The sequence below is a fragment of the Megalops cyprinoides genome, chromosome 15, assembly GCF_013368585.1.
Source record: "Megalops cyprinoides isolate fMegCyp1 chromosome 15, fMegCyp1.pri, whole genome shotgun sequence".
Classification (NCBI taxonomy): Eukaryota; Metazoa; Chordata; class Actinopteri; order Elopiformes; family Megalopidae; genus Megalops; species Megalops cyprinoides.
In genome coordinates, this window is record NC_050597.1 from 7,398,957 (window position 1) to 7,422,500 (window position 23,544).

General features: G+C 45.0%; 1 protein-coding gene across 1 annotated transcript in view; it reads right to left on the reverse strand.

Moving 5' to 3' along the window:
* Positions 1-1,592: 1,592 nt before the first annotated feature.
* Positions 1,593-23,544, reverse strand: part of map3k21 (mitogen-activated protein kinase kinase kinase 21) — a 23,317-nt gene continuing 1,365 nt past the window's right edge. Inside the window, exons 1-11 of the mRNA XM_036546505.1 lie at positions 23,201-23,544; positions 13,261-13,441; positions 12,202-12,350; positions 11,764-11,939; positions 9,143-9,383; positions 8,819-8,941; positions 7,079-7,177; positions 5,997-6,147; positions 5,433-5,527; positions 4,474-5,214; positions 1,593-4,114 (exon numbers count right to left, since the gene is read on the reverse strand). The exon at positions 23,201-23,544 is cut by the window's right edge and continues 1,365 nt beyond it. Coding sequence (XP_036402398.1) covers positions 3,687-4,114; positions 4,474-5,214; positions 5,433-5,527; positions 5,997-6,147; positions 7,079-7,177; positions 8,819-8,941; positions 9,143-9,383; positions 11,764-11,939; positions 12,202-12,350; positions 13,261-13,441; positions 23,201-23,544 — 2,728 coding nt within the window. The 3' untranslated portion in view covers positions 1,593-3,686. The remainder of the gene's footprint in view (positions 4,115-4,473; positions 5,215-5,432; positions 5,528-5,996; positions 6,148-7,078; positions 7,178-8,818; positions 8,942-9,142; positions 9,384-11,763; positions 11,940-12,201; positions 12,351-13,260; positions 13,442-23,200) is intronic.

Consider the following 23,544-nt stretch of genomic DNA (forward strand, 5'->3'; position numbering starts at 1 on the left):
TCTGGCAGTGGGCTCAATATGCATAAAATCAAACCTAATCATTATCAACATCAGTAAACTGACATTGTAAGCCTCAGCAGTGAATGAGTTAGCAAGACAGAAAGGAAACATTTCAACTGTAAAATATAAATATATGAGAAAAGTTCAATTATTCAGATTTTCCATGACATTTCAAGGACAGTCAGATATCTGACCACTTTCTATGACAAGGGCCATTGGAATCTTGTTGGTTCTATTCAGCAGACAGAGGTATCTTAACAATATTCTGAATTACAAATTAAGCTTCTGGAAGTCTACACAGATGAAATATCTGTGGAAATTATACATGTTAAAGCTGAATGTTAACATGTGAATGCAGCAGTAAATGTTTAAAATGCTTTTGCCTGTTCTACTCTGTAAAAATGTGCCACATGTCACTGTTTACTGCCATAGTAATACATTACAGGTTTGACGTACCAAGGAGACCCCTCATGCCACACAGTCAAGACACACAGCATATTTAGTCTTTCAATGAATTGCAGACACAATTACAAGTTTAATAACTAAGAGTAGGCATCAAAGGTCAACAAAAAACATGATTACAGAGACAGGGATTAAATTCATGACTATGAAAACAAAGGCAGGAGGGAATACTCACTGTCATAAAAAAAGAAGTAGGCTTTGTAAGGACTGGCAGGTTTACAGCATCAGGCACATGAAGCAGGCACTGTAAAGGACAGGTAGGTTTACAGCATGAAGCAGGCACTGTAAAGGACAGGTAGGTTTACAGCATGAAGCAGGCACTGTAAAGGACTGGTAGGTTTACAGGATAAAGCAGGCACTGTAAAGGACAGGTAGGTTTACGGGATGAAGCAGGCACTGTAAAGGACAGGTAGGTTTACAGCATGAAGCAGGCACTGTAAAGGACTGGTAGGTTTACAGCATGAAGAGGACTGGTAGGTTTACAGGATAAAGCAGGCACTGTACAGGACAGGTAGGGTTACGGCATGAAGCAGGCACTGTAAAGGACAGGTAGGTTTACAGCATCAAGAGGACTGGTAGGTTTACAGCATCAACAGGACTGGTAGGTTTACAGCATGAAGCAGGCACTGTAAAGGACTGGTAGGTTTACAACATCAGGCACATGAAGCAGGATGCAAGTGTCCAAGCAGGGAGGAAACTACTCCGTACCCCTGATCTCACGACTTGCAGCTACCAGCAGGAATGTCGGTTATCACCTTAAAAATTCAGTCTGATTTTTTAAGAGAAAGTGCTCATAATTATTACAGTGCTTCTAACAATTTGAATAGTGGTCAATTAAAAGACTACAGACTGCTTTGTAAACAAAAGTACACAGAATAGTTACACATCAATATGTTCTGGCAATTTATCTCTCAGTAATTAGCAGGAAAAAGCTGCCCGCCAAAATGCCAACCTGAGATCTAACTTCAACAACAGTTCCTCAGTAAAGTCATCAAGAATTATAAACAGCTACCTTTAAAAATTGGTCACAAATCAAGTTTAAATTTGAAGAAGGTAAAGACATAGGATTAATTCATCTCTGTAAATGGAATTTGTTTTTGACAACAACATATTAGACCAAAAACTTTTTCCAAATTCAAAGGTCATGGAAATTTCAAGAATTCAGCAGCAAGACTGGTGCAAAGACTTGTGTGTGGAGATAAATTGTGGTGTCGTGACGAATAAGAAAGAGCAACAGCAATTTGCATAGTCTAGAGGAGAACTTCTATGGCACTGTGATTAATTTAACATGTGTCAAGCCTTGTTTTATATGCCTGCCTCGGCATGTGGTAAACGTTTGGTTGAATTACAGATTAATGACAAGACACAGATGTTCCAAAAAAATTTGCATGTCACTGCTGCGTCACATCTGAAAATCCTGTCAGTAACACATGGACTTTGGGGAGGAGGCGGGAAGACACTTGAGCTTCACCGCTGAACTCAAGGGCACAATATGATTTGTCGCCAAATGTGTCAATCAAAACGCACAGGTGGAGCAAAGCAGTTTGCTCGTAAGGCTACACTGGCAATCAGAGTGAGAGGAGAGGAGCCCCTGTATCTGCCATGGCCACATACAGTAGTCCCCCCTTATCCGCGGGGGATATGTTCCAAGACCCCCAGCGGATGCCTGAAACCGCGGATAGTACCAAACCCTATACATACCGAGACGGCTACCAAGTGACTAACGGGTGGGTAGTGTATACAGCGTGGATACGCTGGACAAAGGGACGATTCCTGTCCCGGGTGGGACGGCAAGAGATTTCATCACGCTACTCAGAACAGCGTGCAATTTAGAACTTTTGAATTGTTTAATTCTGGAATTTTCCATTTAATATTTTCAGACCACGGTTGACTGCAGGTAACCGAAAACGTGGGTAAGGGGGGACCACTGTATTTCCCGGACACATACAGGAGAATCTTCTCTCCCTCTAACAGTGCACATGAGATCACCCAGAGGACAGAACAGCTTTGCCTGCACTTTGGCGTTAGAGAGTCACGCGTTCAGTCCAAACCTCTGCATCTGCAGGGTCACACAACATGTGCAACCACTGCAAACATGGAGACTGAACTTCTCTTTCCTTTCAGGGTCATCAAAAGCATCAACACTTTGAAATCATCTCTATAAAATATTGAAATCTCCTATAAAAGGTTATAGCAAATTGCTGTTACATATAAATTCTAGTTAAATTACTCAATTTTACAATTTAAAAAAGGTACAAGCGGACAAGGTGCTGGGGACCGGAAAACACCTGTTGTGGACTTCTGTATCTGATGCGATCATCCGACCGATTGCATGCTTAGCAACGACCATCACGGAAAATGATCATTCAAGTTAGAGCAATGACCAATTGAAGATGACAGCGCTAAGCTAACAGCACTGACCAACCAGAGACGGGCTTCTGAAACTGAACGGGTCACTTCCAGACACCCACTCCCCAGTCTCCCTCCTCCTCAACGCCTTGTGGTCTACTGCGCGCTCAGTAGAGTTTACACATTCAGCGCCTCTCCGTCATCAATAGCAGCTGGTAGGGCCGTTTTCACTTCTACCAAAAACAAACATGTTACTCTACTTTACTCGAACCACTGCATAACTTCCTGGAGGAAGTCAGACAGGCATTTGATATTATCTTGGCTGTAGCTTGCTCTGGCAAAAAAAAAAATTGGAACACTGTGGTAGCTGCAAATTTTACATAAACAAATCAACACCGCACCAATACCTTTTGATCATGAGAATAACACAAAATCATATTAAAGTGAAGGGAAAAAAAAATACAAAAACGGAGAACATTAGGTCTTCATTTAATACCCTAAGGAACTGTTTGTGCACAATTACAAAACTGGAAACCAAAATCCATTGTGAAGGCAAAAAAAAGGGAAAAACTGCAGCCTGGTGCTTGTGTTACCGTAGAGCTGAACGAAAACACAGGCTGCTGTGTCCGTCGTGAAACACCTTCCCACCCGTTAACTGCCAAGCCGCTAGTGGACACAAACTCCTTTTCACATTAAATAAACTACCAAAATATACAGGCATAAATAAAAAAAAAGGACAGGCGCCCTCTCTGGGGAGGCAGTTCGGCAGCGTTGGTCCAGTTCCAGCTGAAACAGCAGAGTCGGGGTGTTGATTCCGCTGGAGCCCCTGTGGGCGGCGTCCTGGGCGAGGGCCCCCCCGCGGGCAGGCAACTCGCTCAGGAGAGGAACTCCTTCTCCAGCTCATACAGGGAGGGCCGTGCAGGCGTGCTCTGGATCCGGCAGAGCGGCACGGTGCAGTCCCCCTTCTGACCCTCGGTGTCCACGTCCAGCAGCGAGCAGCCGCCCTGGGCCTCGGCCGACAGCAGGATGCTCAGGTCACGGGCACTCTTCTGCCCGGAGTAGTGCCCCAGGGAGTAGCTCTTGTTGCGGCCCCGCAGGAGGCCCCAGGAGTGGGGCTTGGCGCGCAGGGACAGGGGCCGGGGCCTGGACGTGCTCTCTCCGGGCGAGGGAGAGGGCGATTCTGGGGTGCGGTCTCTGTCTGGCCTCCGCCTCGGAACGGAGGCCGGTGGAGGCGGGGTGACCTCAGAGCCTGTGGCTGAGGGGAGGACTGGAGGGGGTATGTGGGAGCTGGCAGTACCGTTACCTGGGGGGAGGGGAGTGAGGTCATGAGTTAAAAGCAGCAATCAAAGCCTCTATGCCACTGTGCAATTATGTGGAATTAAGAAGGGTAAGAAACTGAGCTTGTCCAGACTGGCACTGTGTTTGAGAAAGGTGTTTAATCTGAATTGATTCAGTAAATATCCACAGCAGTATAAACTTAAGAAGTTTAGCTGTGCATGTAGCCTCTAAGTAAACATAAGGTAATTCAAAGCAAAGCATCAAACCTCCTGGATGATTCATGAGTTCTTACTGTCTAGTTTCAGCCAATCACTGCCCTGACCTAACCAAACGAAGCGCTCGGGTTCAGAGACCAGGCAGGGAGGAGGGCGGAGTCCCACTCACTCATGTGATATGTGGCGGGAGAGGACTTCTTCCTGCGGAGCCACACCGTGCTGCTGTGGTCCGCGGCAGGGGTCGGGGGGAGGGGCTCGGGCTTGGTGGGAGGCCTGCTGCTCTGCGCAGAGGGGGCGTGGCAGCTCGGGTGCGGCCTGTAGTCAACGAGGCTGGTGGGCGGGGCCTCCTTGATGGGGCTGTGCTCGGGGCCCTCGGAGTCGGACTGCAGGAGGCAGCGGGAGGAGTTGCACTCGGAGATGGAGCACATGGACAGCAGGTTGATGGGGTTGGGGATGTCGTCTTTGCGGGAGCGGCCGCCGGGGGGGCTGGTGCTGCGTCGGAACCGCGTGGCGCGCTGGAACAGCCCCTCCCGCTTCCTCCTCTCCTCCCGGGGCTCCACCTCCTCACCGCCCCCCGGCCCCGCCCCCGCCACCGGCGCCCGCAGCGCCTCCCGCAGGTCCACGCCCAACGCCACCGACGCCAGCAGCGCCCCGCAGCTGTACAGCACCGAGTCGGTGCGCCGGCGCGTTGCCGCCCTCTTCAGGCTGTTGGTGGGAGTGACCTGCGGCGTGGTGCTGGTGGAGCTGGCGGAGGTGGCGGGGTCATCCTGGCTCTCGGCCACGGGCCCGCCCTCGCCCGGCTCGTCCTTCCACAGAGGTAGATCGATGTACACCTGATTGGGGAACTTCAGTTGCTTTGGTTTGTTGCTCTCCGGGCCTTCGGCAGCGAACGTTTCGTCTGGATTTGTTCCTTAAAAAAAAAAAAAAAAAAATCACATTATAGTAAACTTTCTTACTTTAATACTGCTTCCTGAGGCAGCCTGGATAAATCTGCTAAAAACAACCATAACAGGAATTTACTAGTCAGTAAGTGGATTGGATCAGACAGTGAATACAGCACTGTAGGATTGGATCAGACAGTGAATACAGCACTGTAGGACTGGATCAGACAGTGAATGCAACCCTCACCCTGCTCGGCGAATAGGGCGGCCAGTGGCACCGACTTCTGAGTCTTCACCAGGCTGGTGGACCAGGGGCTGCTGCCATCAGAGAGGGGTCTCACCCTGGAGGAAAACAAGCGTGTTTTACAAGGCACCAGGATTCAGGCAAATTGGGGAGATAAATGATACGTGTTACATGCATGTATTAAATGTCAATTGGCTGACAAGCATTTTTGTTTGGAATTGAGGATTGGCCTTTACTTCTGAAAATCTAAGTACATGGTTTGTTAATATTCAAAACCGAATCTAAATTAACACTGCAGGCAAAAGCCACAGAGTTGCAAACTGTTCATTTTGTGTTTAACATTAACAGGTTTCATTTAACAACATTTACAACCTGCTAAAGCTGCATCTGGGAGGGAGTCATTGCAGTGCAGAAACCTCATACACGACAGTGTAAAATCAAACAATGAACACGGCGCCTATCCCAGAGACATCCTCTTTCTGCTCGTTCTGCGGTCGGCAGAGGAAGAGGAGAAATTCCAAATGAGCCACGGGGGGGGGGGGGGGGGGGAGTTAGCGCCTGCAGCACCTTTCTGCACAGTCGGCCCGCTCCTTCGTCTGCACCGAATTGGGGCCCCACGTGCGCCCCTTCTTCTTGAAGCCCTTCCTGACGTCCTCGAACTCCTCCGGCTTGTAAACGGTGCTGCGGCCCCATGTCCTGTTGCTCTCGTCCAGGGTCACTGCGCCGGAGGGGAGAGAGAACCAATCAGCAAAGGGCCACAAAAAAACACCTGCTCCTCCCCAACGACAGAGCTGTGAGACTCCAAACCGAGATTAAACGTATTAGTCCAACGTCAGCCACTGAAATGAGTGAAGCCGATAAGAAAACCAGGCGGTTAAAAAGACAGCCTCCACCATCCAGGGGTGATGAAGAGAGAGAGGAAGTGAATGCTGAAATCACTCCAGGGTTAGATGATCACAAAGACCCAGTATAACACAGATCACATGGTTTTAAGCATGCCTTGAGTTTCTCATGAAAATGTATACAATATGTATAAATATAATTTTAAACATACTGTATTCACTGAACTCTTGATGTTACTCAATGCAGTTCTTTCTGTGGATAGGCAATACATACTTGACTACTATTGTAAATAATGCTTAATATTTGTGTGTGCCTGGTAAACTAAGCCAGGCTTTAACTGGATTTTATTTTTAAAAAATAGAGTCAAGATAACTGACAACTTAACTATTCATAAGTGATAACTTTATTCCTCGGGTGGTCTGCTGGTCTTACAATGAATGTTGTGGTCTGGAAACATCTCTATGTGAAATGATAGGAATCTGTTAAAAGTACACATCATTTCTAAGAGAGAAACCCAAGACATCCTTAAATGCCCAGCAAAAGCTTTAATGCCTGAATGGTGATGGAAATTAACAATACCAATCAATTAACTGATATTAACATGATTTACACAAGTGAGACTTTGTTTCTTAACATTCTGAGACCTCCAGTAAGAACCAAATTCTGTGAACAGGGGGCTGTGTTGCAGTGGACGGAGAAATGAGCTGATTTTCCAAGCAGAACACTGGCAGCAGAGCTTAGCGTTATGCCCCTGCCCCCCTCACACACACAGAGTGGACACGTCCCACAATGCCACAGTTCCTTGCCTTTCTTCCTAAAGCCAGCAGGGGGCTCATACTCGCTGGTGATATCCACGTCCTGGTGGTACACATACATACTCCCCCTCCGGCCACTGGGGGAGCTCACTAAGGGGAAAGAACACTATTACCAAACCGTGAGCAGGGGGGGCAGGACACTCCTGCACCAGGACTGAGCTGGGGGGAGGGGGTGTCTGGAGGTTGCAAAGCTCTAAACACAAACATAAACTAAAATGGTACAGACAGACAGACAAATATATAGATAGACAGATTAGATAGACAGGCAGGCAGGCAGACAGACAGACAGACAGACAGACAGACAGATACACTTAATTTCCCCATGGGGGAAATTAGTTTGTGAAAACAGCAGGACAAATTCACAAAAAGAGATAAAACGTATAAAAACACTAAAGCACAATTAAAAGTGCATATAGCTGCTGGTATAAATACTTAAACCTCATTGTAGAGCACCTAGGGGCAGTAAGGCACCCACTGAAGATGCTCCTCTGTCTGCTAATATGGGGTGGAAGGGGTGCAGACTGAATAATGGCCTTTGTTTTTTTTGTTTTTTTTTCTTCCACAACTACACCAATGATAATTTTAATCAACGTGCTGAATGGCTGAAAATCACTTCACAGAAAAACATGTCAAGTGAAGACCTGGAAGTCCAGGGCAGCATTTTAGTAAACAAAAGCATGTATCCATTTCTGCAAACAGATGGTTTTTGGAAGAGAGCTTCAGAATGGACAGCGTGTACTAGCTCTGTGCTGTTCAGCACGTGGCTGGTGGTACAGCCTTTCAGTACTGATAAGAGAGAACATGGTGTCCTTCCGCTGTACCGCCGATAATGGCTGCTGGTAATAAACTGCCAGCGCCGGATGGACGCCCTTTTTCTGTAGTAATGTGCCTACAGTGTCCTCGTCCTATAATAGAGTAATGGAGTACGGTACATATACATTAGAGCATAGTTTACTGGCTGAGAGTATGTTGCGTTCACACTGTAATACAGTTTGATATACTCACTACATAACAGTTGCACAGCAGATGCTGGTACCCAGAGTGTCTTACATGGCTTAAAATTTGACATGTTATTCATTCGTGCAGCTGGATATATACTGAGGTAATTTGGCAAGTACCTTGTCTAGGGGCACAACAGCAGTGCTCCACTGGGGTATGACACTGATAAGAACTACTCCTTTCCACTTCACGACATTACTGCCCGACTCCTTACCGCTATACTGCTATGCTCCTTACCGCTACGCCACACTGCTGCCCTGCTCCTTACTGCAACACCACACTGCTGCCCTGCTCCTTACTGCTACACCACACTGCTGCCCTGCTCCTTACCGCTACACCACACTGCTGCCCTGCTCCACACTGCTGCCCTGCTCCTTACCGCTACACCACACTGCTATCCAATACTCATGCTAAGAGTATGGTGTATCCATACTGTAACAGAGTAATGCAGTGTAGTGCACTCACACTAATTACAGAGCAATACAGAGTTTGGAGTTTCAACACTAACAGACAGTCTATAGTTAGATAAGAGAGTATGGTACACTCACAATGTGAAAGTATGGCATGCCTACTCTATTAGAGAGTTATGCAGTACGGTACATTCTCATACTCACAGACACTATCACAGACCAATGAAGTATAGTGTATTGTAACACAGAGTATGGTATATTCAGACTGTGACAGAGTGAGGGTGTATGGTGTGGGCTAAAAGAGAGAGTATGGTACACTCACGCTGTATCGCTCGGAGACGGGGGATGAGGGTGGGGCTGCCGGGGGGGCTGGAGTTGTTGCTGTTCAGGCTCCTCCTCTTGTCCATGGTGGGAGACGCCTGCACCGTGATCTTGTGCTGGAAATCTGATTCAGACGCACAAAAAGGCAAGTGTGCACCACCATCCAGGAGAACCCAGTCAGGACCATGCTTTCCTCTCGGAATTGGATCCACCCGCAATGACTACCAGAGATTACAAAGAGCTGCAACCCTCCTACTTCTCAGTTTAAGACAACGCTAAAAAAGACAGCGGCAGACAGGTGCTGCCCACCTGCCGATGCACTCACCTGAGGGCAGGCTGATTCGGTTGCCGTCCTTCAGCTTGAGACGGCTGCGCTTGAACTTGCCCTTCCTCTTCTTGACGTTGGGCTTGTCCTTGTTGAGCTGGAAGATGAGGATGTTGAGCTCGCGCTCCAGCACGTTGATCTCGCGCTCGGCCAGCTGCTGCTCCCGCCTCTTCAGCAGCTCCTCCTGCGACTTCTGCTGCAACGCCGCGCGCGTCAGCTCCTCCTCCCGCGAGCGCAGCTCCTGCGCGTGCACACACACACACACACACGCACGGGGTCGGGTTACAGTGGGGCGGAGTCTGGCTGTCCGCTGAGGGGGTGGAGCCTAGGTGTCTATTGAGGGGCAGGGTCTAGGTGCCTGGTGATGAGTGGAACCTAGCTGTCTGCTGAGGGGGTGGAGTCTAGTTGGGGTGGAGTATTGGGTGACCACTGGAAAAGGCTTTATGAAATGCATTTTCTGCAACTCCATCAGTGTGGATAGGGTTCCATTTCTGTGCCTTCAATGCATGCAGAGAAGAGGCACAATCTAGTCAGATTCTTATGGGTTGTCAGCAACTCTTCCTGCCATCCCAGACCAACAATCCCTAATTACCTACAAGTTGCAGGGGCAAGTAAACCATTTTTCTGCTTGATACAACAGCTTTAACCTAAATTAAATAGGCCAATAAACTGAACAGCCATAATTAATCTGCCCTAACGTAATACTGCAACTCACTGTTTTGCAAGCGCTGGATGTGGAAAATGTGAATATAAATAAAAGTAGTAAGTCGTTTGTCGTTTGTTTCATCCCAAAATAATGTCGGTAAAATTACGTCTGGTCTCGGTTTTAATGACACTGAGGGACGAGTGTTAATTTTCTCAGGATTTTGACTGAAAAGTGGCAGTGAGGCCGAGAGCTTCACAGCAGTGTGCCTTTCTGCCGTTGCACGCGGGTACCCATCTGCTGTAACATTCTGGCTGTTACATGCCTCCCGTCTGCAAGGCTCTCAGGCCGTGATGCCTTCTGGCACTGACATGGTGCCGTCTACCCAACGCCCTCTGGTGGCCACACGGTGCTGTCTACCCACAGTAATTGATTGTTAAAGCGCACAGATCGTGATGTCTCACATCTATAACGTAACCTCACATAACCCCCTCACCATTTTGCTCCATTTGCAGCATACAATCAAGATGCTAAAATGACGTGGGAGAAAGCAATAGCAGACAATACAGGGATAAAAGGAATGAAAAAGCACTCCATGCAAACGTAACAAGCAACAACGTCCATTCTGTCCAAAGCAGCATAAATTCTATACTATACCCCATATCTAATATGTAAATAATCATCATATTACAATGATTCTGTGTTGTGGGATCAAGAAATGTACGTGAAATGCATCTAATCTCTGTCATATGAACTACTAAATTACACCTGAGACAGCAGCATTTGGGATTCATCTAATAATAGCAGATTCGGATTAGATTTTATGTTTTTTTTTACTCAGTAAACCAAATAATCCGCAATGAAAGGCCTCTGAAAAGAAGCTTTAATACCGAGTACCATGAAACACAGTAGATTAAGGCCATTTCAAAACTGTAACAACACAGCAAACTATTTCCATTTATCCAGCATTAAACTTTTTCCTCATGTTTTTAAGCATTTTTAAATAATTTAGTGCCATGCGTTTGAGTCATACCTCTTGGGGAGCAAATAACATGTTATACATCCTGAACAATCCATGCGCTTTACTTCTTAACGATTGAGCTGAATCTGCAGAACCTCCTTGATAAAACAATTACAAATCCCATTTAACTTAACGAGCAGTCACTGAGAAAAGGAAGCAGCTTATGGTATTAAGGAGGGGAAATACTTCAGCCGTTTCATCGCTAATAGCCCGCCTTTGTTCACAAGCTGATTAACTCGCCTTTCAAAAGTAACCAATTAAAATCAAAACCGGGGGCAGAAATTTCAAAAACACAAGGCGCTTTTGAAAAGTAACAAATGTGTGGTTGTTAGATGGTGCAGAAAAACTGTCTGAATTTTCACACACGTCTTAACTAAATCCTTGGAATTACATGAAACATATAGTCAGGCACAAACTGCTACAGTGCTAAATAATGGAGGGTATATTGTGTCCAAAAGATTAGCCACGCTGAATGACCCTGTCTGACTGTATGCATCTGCATATGTGGGCCTGGACCAATAGTTGTTTTGAGTCAGTTGTAAAAGGTAGGAAAATATATTATGTTGCCACAAATTCAAATTGCCCCTTTATGTACCTTCACTGTAATGTCGCAGGCAGTCAGGCCGCTTGCCATTTGTAATGTGTTTAAAGTTTATTGGGGTTAATCGGCCTATCAATCAGCTAGTGATTAGCGTGCACCTCAGACCAGGGCAGAGGGTGGCATTTCACAATGTCAGCTTTAAAAAAAAGTAAGTTGTCTGACTCAAGTTGGTGCGACTCTGGAGAGAGGAAACGCAGTTTCCTGAATATGATCTGCTAGCCTGAGTCCAGATTATGCAGTGTAATTCCATCGTTCATGGTTCTGCACATGCTTCAGGGTATGGTAACACTGCACTGCCTTCCTTTAAATAAACTGGCATTGTAAACACCCATGTAGAGCAGCAAAGACAGACTCACCTTCTCCTTGGTCCGCAGCTCGTCGAACATCTCCTGGATCTCCAGCTTCCAGTCGTCCTGCATAGAGTGGAAGGAGTCCTGGGGCATGGTGGCCATCACCGCCTCCTCGATGGCTGTCAGCTGCTCCAGGATGGCAGTGAAGGAGGGCCGGATGTGGGGGTCCTGCTCCCAGCATTCTGAGAAGAAACATGGCGGTGTTTAAACACAGACCAAACTTCAGACAGAATAACGTCCGAATAACACTCCCCAAACTGATTTGCAGTACACCTGACATTTCATGTCACAGACATAAAAACCTCTAAAGTTTTATCAGCACTCCAAGAAAAGTGTTTCCTTCTGATGTAGATAAAGTGATTTCCTGTGTATCATATTCATGCTTTCTGTGTAACTCCATTAAAGGAGAGGCACAGCAGTTTGGCAGACTCCACCCTCAGGTACCTTCCATCAGCTTGGCGAAGGGTTCGGGGCAGGTAGATGGAATGGGAAGGGTTAACTTGTTGACCGCCACGCCGTATGCCACCGCCAGGCCGTCGATTCCCCGGTACGGCACCTCCCCCGTCAGCAGCTCCCAAAGCAGCACGCCGTAGCTGGAGGGGAAGGGATGCTTTCAATGACACCTTAAAGAAGCATCGTTCTCTACCTCACCTCACTCCCGGGTGTTCAAATTGTGTCATAAACCAGTTAATGGCAGCTTTTGATAAGTCTTAACCAAAGACTGGCATAAACGGGATCATCATAAAACGGGGACCGCCTATACTGTTAGTGCGTTATGAAAAATTCCATGTAAGAATTAATTCTGCAGAAATCCTTAATATGATGAAATAATACAAGTGTTTATGTGTAAACATTTATATACGTGGAAAGTCTTAAGTATCAGCTTAAGTATGAAGTGCTTAAAGAGACAAGACAAATGTCAAGACAACAAAAACTGATACATGTTGTTTATTATTCAAGCATGGTATAATGATTTTTACTAGTTCAGCCTATGAACTATAAATACTAGTCATGACTGCAATGATTAAACTGCCTAAACTGCTGGAAAATTACACTATAAAAACTCTTCTTTAAAGTCCAAACCAAACTTTCCAAATAGGACACATCTGCCTGTAAAACCGGTTGGGTTGTGTTCTAAACACTGCGTGTGAGTTTTACTCAGTGACCCACTAGCGTGATTGGATCATATTGGTGTGGTTGAATTATTGTATTGCATTGGATCACAGTGATGTGACTGGATCACGGCATTGGATCACATTGGTGTGGTGGGCAGCTGTGTGGCATAGTGGTAAGGAGCTGGGCCCATAACTGAAAGGTTTCTGGTTCGACTGGCTGCTGGGGCACTGCTGCTGTACCCTTGGGCAAGGTACTTAACCCACAATTTCCTCAGTGAATATCCAGCTGTATAAATGGATAAAATTGTAACCTGCCTCAAGTCCCTCTGGATAACAGGGTCTGTTAAATGACAACAATGAGATGAAATGTGTGACTTGGCGTTCATACCTCCACACATCACTGCCTTTGGAGAACAGAGAGGACTTGATGACCTCGGGGGCCATCCAGGAGTAGGTGCCGGCGGCGCTCATTTTGGTTGTCTTGTGCCACTCTCTTGCCAGGCCGAAGTCTGTGATCTTTAACGTCTTCTTCCCAATGTCATCGTTCTCAATCTTTTCAAGTAATAATACTGCAAACAGAGGAGATTCTGTGTGTCAGAATTACCCAAGATGCAAAACAATGATGTGGATCTGCATCAAAACCTTGTCAAACCAGTGCATATACAACAAAAACAGACCTTGCTGACACGAACCTGTCTGTGAAGACAAACCCAGCATAACTGATTGGAAATACATCACACACTATTCTACAAAAAGTCATGGGACACCCAACCTGACTGTAGGTAAAAGTATGATTACATGTGGCTTGAAGAGGATAACATAGGACTATTAGAAACGCCTGCACAGAGTCCTGACCTCAACTCAACAGAACATCTTTGGGATGTACTGGAATAAATAATTAGGGCAAGGGCATTCCTCAGTAGTGGAGTGTACTAAGGCCTTCAGATGAGTGGAACACAACATCACCAGCTTTCTACCAGAAAGGGGCCAATATGCCATTTATTACCTGGAGAAAAGGCTTGTTTTAATCATGACTACATGAGTCTCACGACTTTTTGTAGGATAATGCAGTACCAGATGAAATTACACACTTAACTGGCCATCTAAGTACACTTTTGGACGTGCTTTGCTGTACATATGAACTTTATGCGGTTGTGTTTTTCATTTTTTCTTAAAATAACAATATAAAAATGTACTGAGAATTGTCTGATTGCACATCCTTTACTTTGCATTACAGCATGCATGGATATGAACACACAGTATAAAAACTGAGACCGGGTTTAAGATAAGATTTAGCTCAGCACACGTAAATTTCTGCTTGCATCAGTGAAGACAGTGCCACCTAATGAAAATCCCAGTAATCACAGGTTATTCGCAGAAATAAACCTTGTGACCATGACATGCGGCATTACACTTGTTTCCGAGTAGCAATTTTCAGCTGTGCTTCACTTACACCTGTTTTTGAGCTCTCCAAGCGGACCTTGTGACTGCAGATAGTCCATTATGTCAAGGCTGTGGGCCATTTTACACAGTACACGAAGGTTGACTCCAACAGGAGTTGTTTCGACTTTCCCATGCCCCTGAATGTTGACATTTAATAATCATCTACTCCTGAATATACAGTAGATAAGAAGACCTTGACTGGACTGCAGAGCTCCGGCCAATGGGAAGTCAGCAGCACAGCCCTTAGAGACCTCTAAGGGCTGTGAGTGTGGAATAAATGCAACAAAATGACCACCCTGCCAGGATTAACAGAGTAAAGAGGCAACCTGGACTGAGCCTAAATGTTTTCTTTTCTTTTTGTAGTTGGTGACCTTGGCGGGAAAACATATGGTTGCAGACAACTAGCTACTTTGTTCTCCTTATTCGGAGAAGAACAAGTTATAAAATTAGATTTTTCCCGACAAACCTGCTTTGACATTTTAAACTTGCATCACAGAACTGTGTCATTTTTCAGGCTCAGATGTTTTTTTTTCTGGTTAATTTGTAAAAGATTAGGCACTCTACACTGAAAAGCCTCTTTATGTACCCTCAGTGCAATGTGGCAGGCAGTCTGGACACCTGCCACTTGTAATGCGTTTCCACTAAGTTTATTGGGGTTAATCACCCTATCAATCAGGTAGTGATCAGCGCGCACCTCAAACCAGGGCAGAGGGTGGCATTTCACACTGTCAGCTTTAAAAAAAAAAAAGTAAGTTGTCCGACTCAAGTTGGTGCGACTCTGGAGAGAGGAAACGCAGTTTCCCGAATATGATCTGCTAGCCTGAGTCCAGATTATGCAGTGTAATTCCATCGTTCATGGTTCTGCACATGCTTCAGGGTATGGTAACACTGCACTGCCTTCCTTTTGCTCCAGAATTCAGCAGCTCACAAAAAGCTGGCCGCTAACTAGACAAACACTGAGCTTGATGTTAGTTAGTGAAGATTACGTGCAGGTATACTGTGTATGGATGCGGACACTGATGTTTAACCGACACACTGTTCCATAAACAACCATCACTGAGCACAGTACCACCAGTTACAGCAAGAACTGCACTGCACTGTGAACACATGGCATAGAAAGTAGCTAAGCTGACATGCTTACAATCTGAAAGGCAATTTCAATTAGACGCTTAGACACTACTGGCTCATCCGCTTAACTTTACACATGTAACTTCATTTAAATCAGGGGGTGTTTATAGTAGAATCAGAAAAATACATTAGCAAAACTGCTGTTGCTGGTTATCCTTTGTCACGTCACAACAAAGCACTTCCACTGCTCCTAAGGGTACAAACCCTTCAGATATTTACACTTCAAACCCTACATAGCTTTTCTTTTGGACAACTATACCACAGCCTATTCAATATGATCAATGTATACACACCCCTAACAGTAAAACCTCTTGATAAGCAGCTTCCAATATGTTATTATTCATGTTTTTAAGAGGACTCTAAGCCTGGTAATGTATAACACTTAATTGTTCCAAAACTGTTTTACATAACTAACAAAAAAGCATTCTGATGTGAAAGGAAACATTATGAAAAGTAATTTGTGCCAATTTCTTACAAACTGCTTCTGTAAACAAAGTAGACAACCAAATGAAACGCTACTTTTCTGGTTTCAGAATCTAACAGGAATATCACACAAGCATTCAGAAATTCAATGCAGGATCACTGGGTATCTCGATTCTGTGTGTGCATATCCGAACACACTGAGCCACTGTGAGAACAGCTCCAGTTTTGGCATGCTTAGTGTTAAGATCATCTTTGTAGATTCTGAAATCTGTGTGAGTACATATCCATTTCTCCGTTTTGTCTCTGAGGGTAAAGACTTCAGTAACCACTTTGGTCAAATGGGTGAACTGCAGGGGAAAGACAAAAAAAAGCCACCACGCAACCGAGAAACACTCAACTTCCTCCAACCCCCTTTCTGTTGTTCAGATATTTATGGCAGCTGGTTTATGGGACAGGGAGGTGGGAGGGAGGTGGTGGGGGACACCCCCCCCCCCCCCCCTGAAGAGAGAGATGACAACAGTCATGGTTTGGACATGCATGACAGTGCTGTTTGTGCTTTAACAGGGGGGACCATTGTTCCCTGGTTTCATTTCAAGTGAATGCATGCAGCAGAGGGAGAGAGAGAGAGAGAGAGAGAGAGAGGGAGAGAGATGGATAGATAGAGAGAGAGAGAGGGCATGCCTGAAATTCTTTTACCTTTCAATCTACTGCGCCCGAAACTGCGGGATGAAAGTGTGTTATGACGGCTGGCCGTGCGCCAGGTTTCAGCGGGGACTACCCGAGTGTGCTGTGCCCTACTGTACGCACCCGCTGTCCGTCCCCCGTCCTCAGGAATCCGCTGCCTTTTTTTAAGAGCAGCGGGCGCTGAGCAGATTAAATATAATGAAAATAAGGCTTTCAGGCATGGGGAGACGGGGGCATTCTTGCGGCCGCTGTCACCTAGCAACCGGCAGTTGACCACTCTTTTGTGCAAACTTATGTTAATCTTTTGCCCCTCATTAGCTGCATTCCTTCAAGTAAGGTATTAAAAGATTAGGACATACAAAGACACACAATTTAAGTGACTTCTTGATTTTTTTTTTTTTTTTAACGATACCGCTTTATCAAGTTAGCCAGCGCTAGGTAAAAAACAGAAAAAAACATGACAGATGGGGCTCACTAGTTTGTAAACTGTGAATAACACCATTGGATTTGAATGCCCACTCTACTCTTACAGTGCATTCCCAAGACAGACCATCTCTTACCTCAATGTACACAAAGCAGATGAACCGCTGTGCAAACTCTTATATTTAAAAATCACAGTGCCGACAAACTGAGATTGAAGGGGCTACGGGACAGAAGAGATCTTCGCAGTAGGGGCAAGCATGCAGGATGTTGCTACGTAAACAGACGTTATTGTTCCAATTAACTTCTGCAGGCCACCATTGTTGTTTTGTCGCAAATGTGTGTAAAGACAAACTGGCCGGCCGTTTCATTAGCGGTGGAGAGGTTTGCAGTGCTGTGTGGGGGGAGGGGAGGGGGGGAGGGGAGGGGCGTGATTGGAGGAAGCGCACGGTAGCACAGTCCTGTTCCAACATCACTGTATCGGGGGCTGCATCTCACAACCTTTGCCATCGAGGCCCAATGTTTGAGACACAATGACTAGACAGTCCTTATACTTCCTGTTGTAATTCAGAGGTGGTCACCTTTTAAATATAGATCAACATGTAAAAAGCCTATTATTCAACAGATCAAGTGTATAAGGTTCAGCTCTAGAGTAACTGAAACCTAATAAGATGCTAAAATCCATGATCCATGGGTCACTCCACACTCAGAGGGCATGGAACTCAACTACAACTGAGGACCAAGCAAAGGCTCTCATTTATTTAGGACTGACCAACTTTAGCTGAGGTCTTGTGGTCAAGGAAAGATGGTCTTTTAGCATGTTTGACCAACTGATTCGCAGCAAAACTCAAGTGTGGTAGCTGATGTGAACATTACAGGCATTCTGAATCCAGTATTACAGCAGTGAAATCAGTACGATACCTTCAAATGCCCTCTAAGGCCTTAAGCTCTAGGGAGGTGACAGTATCACTGATAAGCTCCAACAGTATGCAAATGTAGAACGTTTGTTCCAACTTTCAGGCTTCTGAAATATGCCAGTGGAAATTCCTTCTTGTCAGAGGCACATCTGAGGAGATTTAGTGTGTCACGTATGAGTAAATATTACAATCTCCAAAGTGAATGACAATACACAAACTTAGGCCTACTTCTAGCTAGGGCTGGGCGATATAGCCATCACGAGAGATCGAATAGGCATTTTTAGTGCAATAACAGCGATCCCTGGTATGAGGCGCTAGGTTTCTTCTCCTATTGTTTCCCTTTAGTCATATGCAGGAGCACACCTCCAGTTTTCCGAGGCCATGTGAAATGCTTCCGGGGGAAAAAAGGCCACTCATATCTATTCAATGTTGATATCACAGCAACAGCACTATGCTGCATGCATGTGGTTGATAGAAACACATGGCTACTAAGATAAAGAGTGAAAACTTATGCTATGTGTTTTTCAAAGCTAATAGGTAAGTTAACCAACATATAGATATGAGTGAAATTTTTCTGCCCCGGAAGCATTTCATTAAACTTTGGAGGTGTGCTCCCGCATCAGGTATGACTAAAGGGAATCTCTAGATCTCTGTATCAGACTAAGATTCAGCACTGTGCTGGTCGGGCACTTTCTGTAATGCAGGAACATCACATCTTCAGCAAGGAGTCCAGCTGAGCAAACTCTGACCTCAGTTCACATCCTCCTGAGTCTAACCCACCCCCCATCCACCCACCCACACACACACACACACACACACACACACACACACACACACACACACACACACACACACACACACACACACACACACACACACACACACACAGAGGGGGGCACAGACCTTCCCCATGCCACACAGGCAGAGTAATACACTAGGTAACAGTTTATCTCAAAGGCCAACATGTTGAGCTCAATTTTCAACTTGAATGGATGCACTTCTGTTCTCTTGTGCTGGAAGTCATTCTGGATAAAAGCGTCTGCTACATGAATAATGTAATGCAATGTAACCTTTTCAACATTCAATGGACACACTTTGCTCCAGACATCATATGTGCTGAGGTGATTCAGTTCAGAGGCACAAGAGTGTGATTCTATCAGAGTAAAACAGGAAACACTCTATAATGCAGGAGACACGTTAACGTGAGGCGGCCCTGCTGACTTATATGTCACAACAGAATGTTTCATTTTAAAATTCTTGAATTGCCTGAGAGAAGATCAAATTAAATTCAAACTTTAAATAACGAGACATTGTAAGGAGAAATTCAATATGTATTCTCCACAAACATTGCTGAAATTACTCCTTTTCTGTCCGTCTAATTTCGTAAACTTGCTGAAAGGTTCATTTTGCCCAAGGTTCCTGAGCTGTTCTGCACAGACATTCTACGCAGATGCTCTGCTGACTGCGCACTCACCATGGGGCAGCTCTCACTTCTGAACCGGCCTGCCCTGCCCCTCATCTCTCCCACATAGCTTGCGGCTGTAACTTGCGTGGGAGAAACGCAGCTTTTCTGCAAAAACTTCCTCCTCACGGATCACTGTTTATAGTTACTAGCGGGCTTAGCGCAACTCAAATCATGGTGGAATTATGGATGACATCATCAAAGAGTGAGGTGACACAGCAAGCCAGCAGGAGCCTATAGCACATACAAACCCAGGAAAAAGATGGGTCATTATAAGCTTTTAAAATCCCACAGACACAGTGTACCAACCTCAAATGTGCAACTTGAAAAACAGCCAATTTTCAAATGAAAAGAAAAAAATCCCATAATTTTACAAGTGGAAAGAGACCAAGAGGCCCAAGGGGACCAATGTGTTCCCATGAAACACACATGCAAACAGTATGTTTTCAGGAGCTTATGATCCATTAGTAGGTGAGATAGATCAGTCCCACAGTTCTCAAAAGAGGAAGCAGAAGGCCTTCACACACTGCAATATTTTTTAATAAGATTTTTCTATATAACTGTATACATTATAATCAAATACCAATCTGTAGTTACTGCTGATCTGGACTGGAAAATGCCAGTCCAGATCAGCTGTAACTAATTTATTCAGGTGTCTCCCAACAAAACACACCTGTGCTAGACCTGCGAAACCATGCGTGGAAAATGCTGGCAATACTCGTTTTGCAAATATGTAAGGAATTTAGTTCACGAGGATCATTCTTTCAGTTTCAGTACAATAAAAAAAAACTCCCTGGCACTAGTTCAAACTAAGCACACTGGGCTAGACAGACAGCATGACATGCAACAGACACAGAAACTAGAGTTTAGATTTCAATGTGTTTGAAGGAACTACGTAAAGCCAAACTGTACACAAATACATTCATTTAAAATTTAGATCCAAGGCAAAAAGAATCTCTCTCCTGTTAAAATTGGTTACATCTGGGTGCTAATTATGGAGATGTATGCACCATGCAAAAGGCCCAATTTATGCTCACAAATACTGACTAAGTTGATGCAAACAAAGTATATCAAAAGACCTACAAATCAATAAAAGGAAATACATCACTATGTACTCATTTTAAAGGGAGAGGAAGCCATGAAACTGCTTCCACTTGTGGATGATACAGAAAAATTAACACTGAGGATTTAACACTGACACTACGGTATCAGTGTCTGGGTACAGAGCCACAACAGACAGCCCTGCGGCAGATGGGCTCCAGAATGCCCAACAGCTCTCACCGTGCACCTCTCTCGGGCTACAGTGTCACTGGACGTAACCCACAACCCATCCTCACCATTCGCAACAGCAGATTCCAGGCTGTTATCGTCCTCTGTAAGTAGGGACTGGAAAGCTGTTTGTTCGGCCTTTTCCCACTCAACGCCAGGACAAAAAGGGCTCATACTTTCCTCAAACAAAATGTGACTCTGACCAAGTTAAGCATTAACTAGCCTTCACAAGGTTGAGCGCAAATGTGAAGTTATGAAAAAAAGCCCATCCTTAACAAAGCTTTGTTATTTGACCTGCTTCAGAAGGGAAAGCATGTCTTTGCCAGAGGGCCTTGAAACCAGCTGGATATAGGTATCTTTCTCAAAGAACAGGTCTTCACCATTAACTATAAAGGAACCTTTTCATCTTTGACACATACATCAATTTTACACCTTTGCTGGTACATAAGAAAACATTCTTATGGTTTGGTTGGGGGGGGGGGGGGGCTATTATAGTGTCCATTAACAGCAAGCAAGCATACACACCATTTTATGTGCAAAAGGGGGAACATTAAGAACAACTATTCCTAAGCGCACGGAGGAGGGATAATATTAATTGAGGATAAAGTTAGATGTAGATGACAGTTTCCAAAACAGGCAGCAGGGGTGTTCCAAACACTAATTTACATAAAAAAATACTGCATGCTTGCTTCTCTACAGAAAGTGAATTTTCAATGGTGGATCCAGTTGAGGTAAGATATATCTGCAGTTTGGGACTACAAAGGACATTCAGCACCCCTATCAGAGTAATTAAATGTGGAAATACTGAACTATGCCCTCAATGCAAGTGCTCCAAGTGACAGGGAAAACACAGAACTTCCATGGAAAATGACAGGCTGTGTTTCATCTGTGAGGCTACAGAAGGTCTAAGTAGAAGTCTCAAATATCTCAAATACCTGATACACTGCAAATGACTGTCCAGAACAGTTCATTTCATAGGTGTACCACCCCCATTCATTCTACTGTGTGTAAGAGACCCACTGGCTTTAAGAATTGTTAACTAATGCCCTCAACTGCAGGTAACATTATTGGGACTACTTTAATGCACAGACACATGCTGTCTTTAATGTACAGACACAAACATTGAGTACCAAAATCTTCTGCAGCACACTGGCTTTAGCACACAGCCATCAGCACATGCAGGGATGCCATTGATTGGCCATGTGATTTAAGAAATACAGGCCATTTAAGAAATACAGGCCATGGGCTCTATATGACAGGAATCTTTACCACTGATAGGCCAAATGCTAAACCTGACCAGGATATGAACAAGGTTTCAGTACCTGCTGATGTCAATGGCAAGAGATCAGAGCCTTCTGACACATGGGACTCAGATCTTACTAGAAGCCAGAGACCATTACAAACACTGATAATGAAAAATGGCCTCTCCCCTCTACGGGCACTGGGTCTTTAGGCAGGGCAGGCTGAGTGTCTCTGACCATGCGTTTTAAGGATGGCTGTTTCGGACCAGATTAGCACACTGCAGGTGGAACACGCGCCTTGTTAAGTGGTATGTTTAACTGGACGTTGTGGGTGCACATCACTGCAAGATGTTTTGTCAAAGTCCGACAAGCTTGTCTGGGGTAGAGGAATCAGGCTTGCCTCATGGTCAAAGCCCATTCAGTTGTATACCCTTACTTTCAAACCTGCATGACTTGCAAAGAAGATATGGTCTGCAACCATAACTTGAGACTTTGATCCTCCAACCAACCTTGATTTATGAATAAGACATTGAGAACTGGCCTTGGCACCAACTTCTATCAGGGTAAAAACACACCAAAAAAGTAGGTTTACTTCCAATGTGGTTCACCTTCACTTGGACCATGGTCTATAAAACAGAGTGATTGGGTCAGGATGTCACCACCATTCTTCACCATGTCAAACACTGATTTCACATGAATCTTTAAGATATGAGGTCTGAGACTGATCATAGGAGCAGTTCTGTGAGCCACTTGACACCATAACTTTTGCAGTGGTCCAGCACCAGTTCCTGGTTGGACCACATGCACTGAGTAACCCTGTGAATTTATCTGTGATTCACCCACCCAGTGCACAAGGCCAACCATTCTATTTGCCTATTTACTCAACAATCTACAAACTTGCCCAGGCGTATGCTGATAAGAGCTAGTGGTCTGAAGACATTTCCCAGGCAAGATGTGGACACACTCCATGCCTGTGTTTGCTTTGCTTCACCTCTTGTAAAGGCATTAATAAAGTTATATCAAATGGCAACATTTTTCTACACATCTGACTATGTGTCCATTCAAAGTAGTTGGATTAATGTGTGTACATATATGAATTGCCTACTTATGTCTGCCGTCATTTGCAAAAGTGACACAGTTTGGATCAGAAACTCTCATGTGTAGTAAGGGCACGTGTGAAGCCTTGATTTAAGAGTGATGCACTTGATGGTATTCATTCTATCAATTAAACCCCTACAGCCCGTGGATGCCATGAGTGGACTGTATACTTAAACTAGTACAGCATTATTGATTGCTTAATACAATATACTTTAAGGAAGAAAGTCTCAGATGGTTGCTTACTGTTGCTGGATTTCAAGTCTCGATGAATAATTGGCACGACGGCTTCTTCGTGAAGGTAGTGCATGCCTCTGGCGATCTGTACAGCCCAGTTCACAAGAATGTGAGGGGGTATCCTTCTACCCGTCAGAGCCCGATTCAAGGTGCCCCCTCTGGCGTACTCCATAACCAAGCAGAGGTTCGGTTCCTCCAGACAGACCCCTTGCAGTTTTATGATATTTGGATGTTGCAGCATGGAGAAGAGTTTGGCCTCTTGCTTAACGCTCTCCGCAGTCGCTGTGATGTCTTCGTCAGGATCCTGTCTAGCTGCCTTAACTGCTACTTCCTGGTCCTTCCATGTCCCCCTG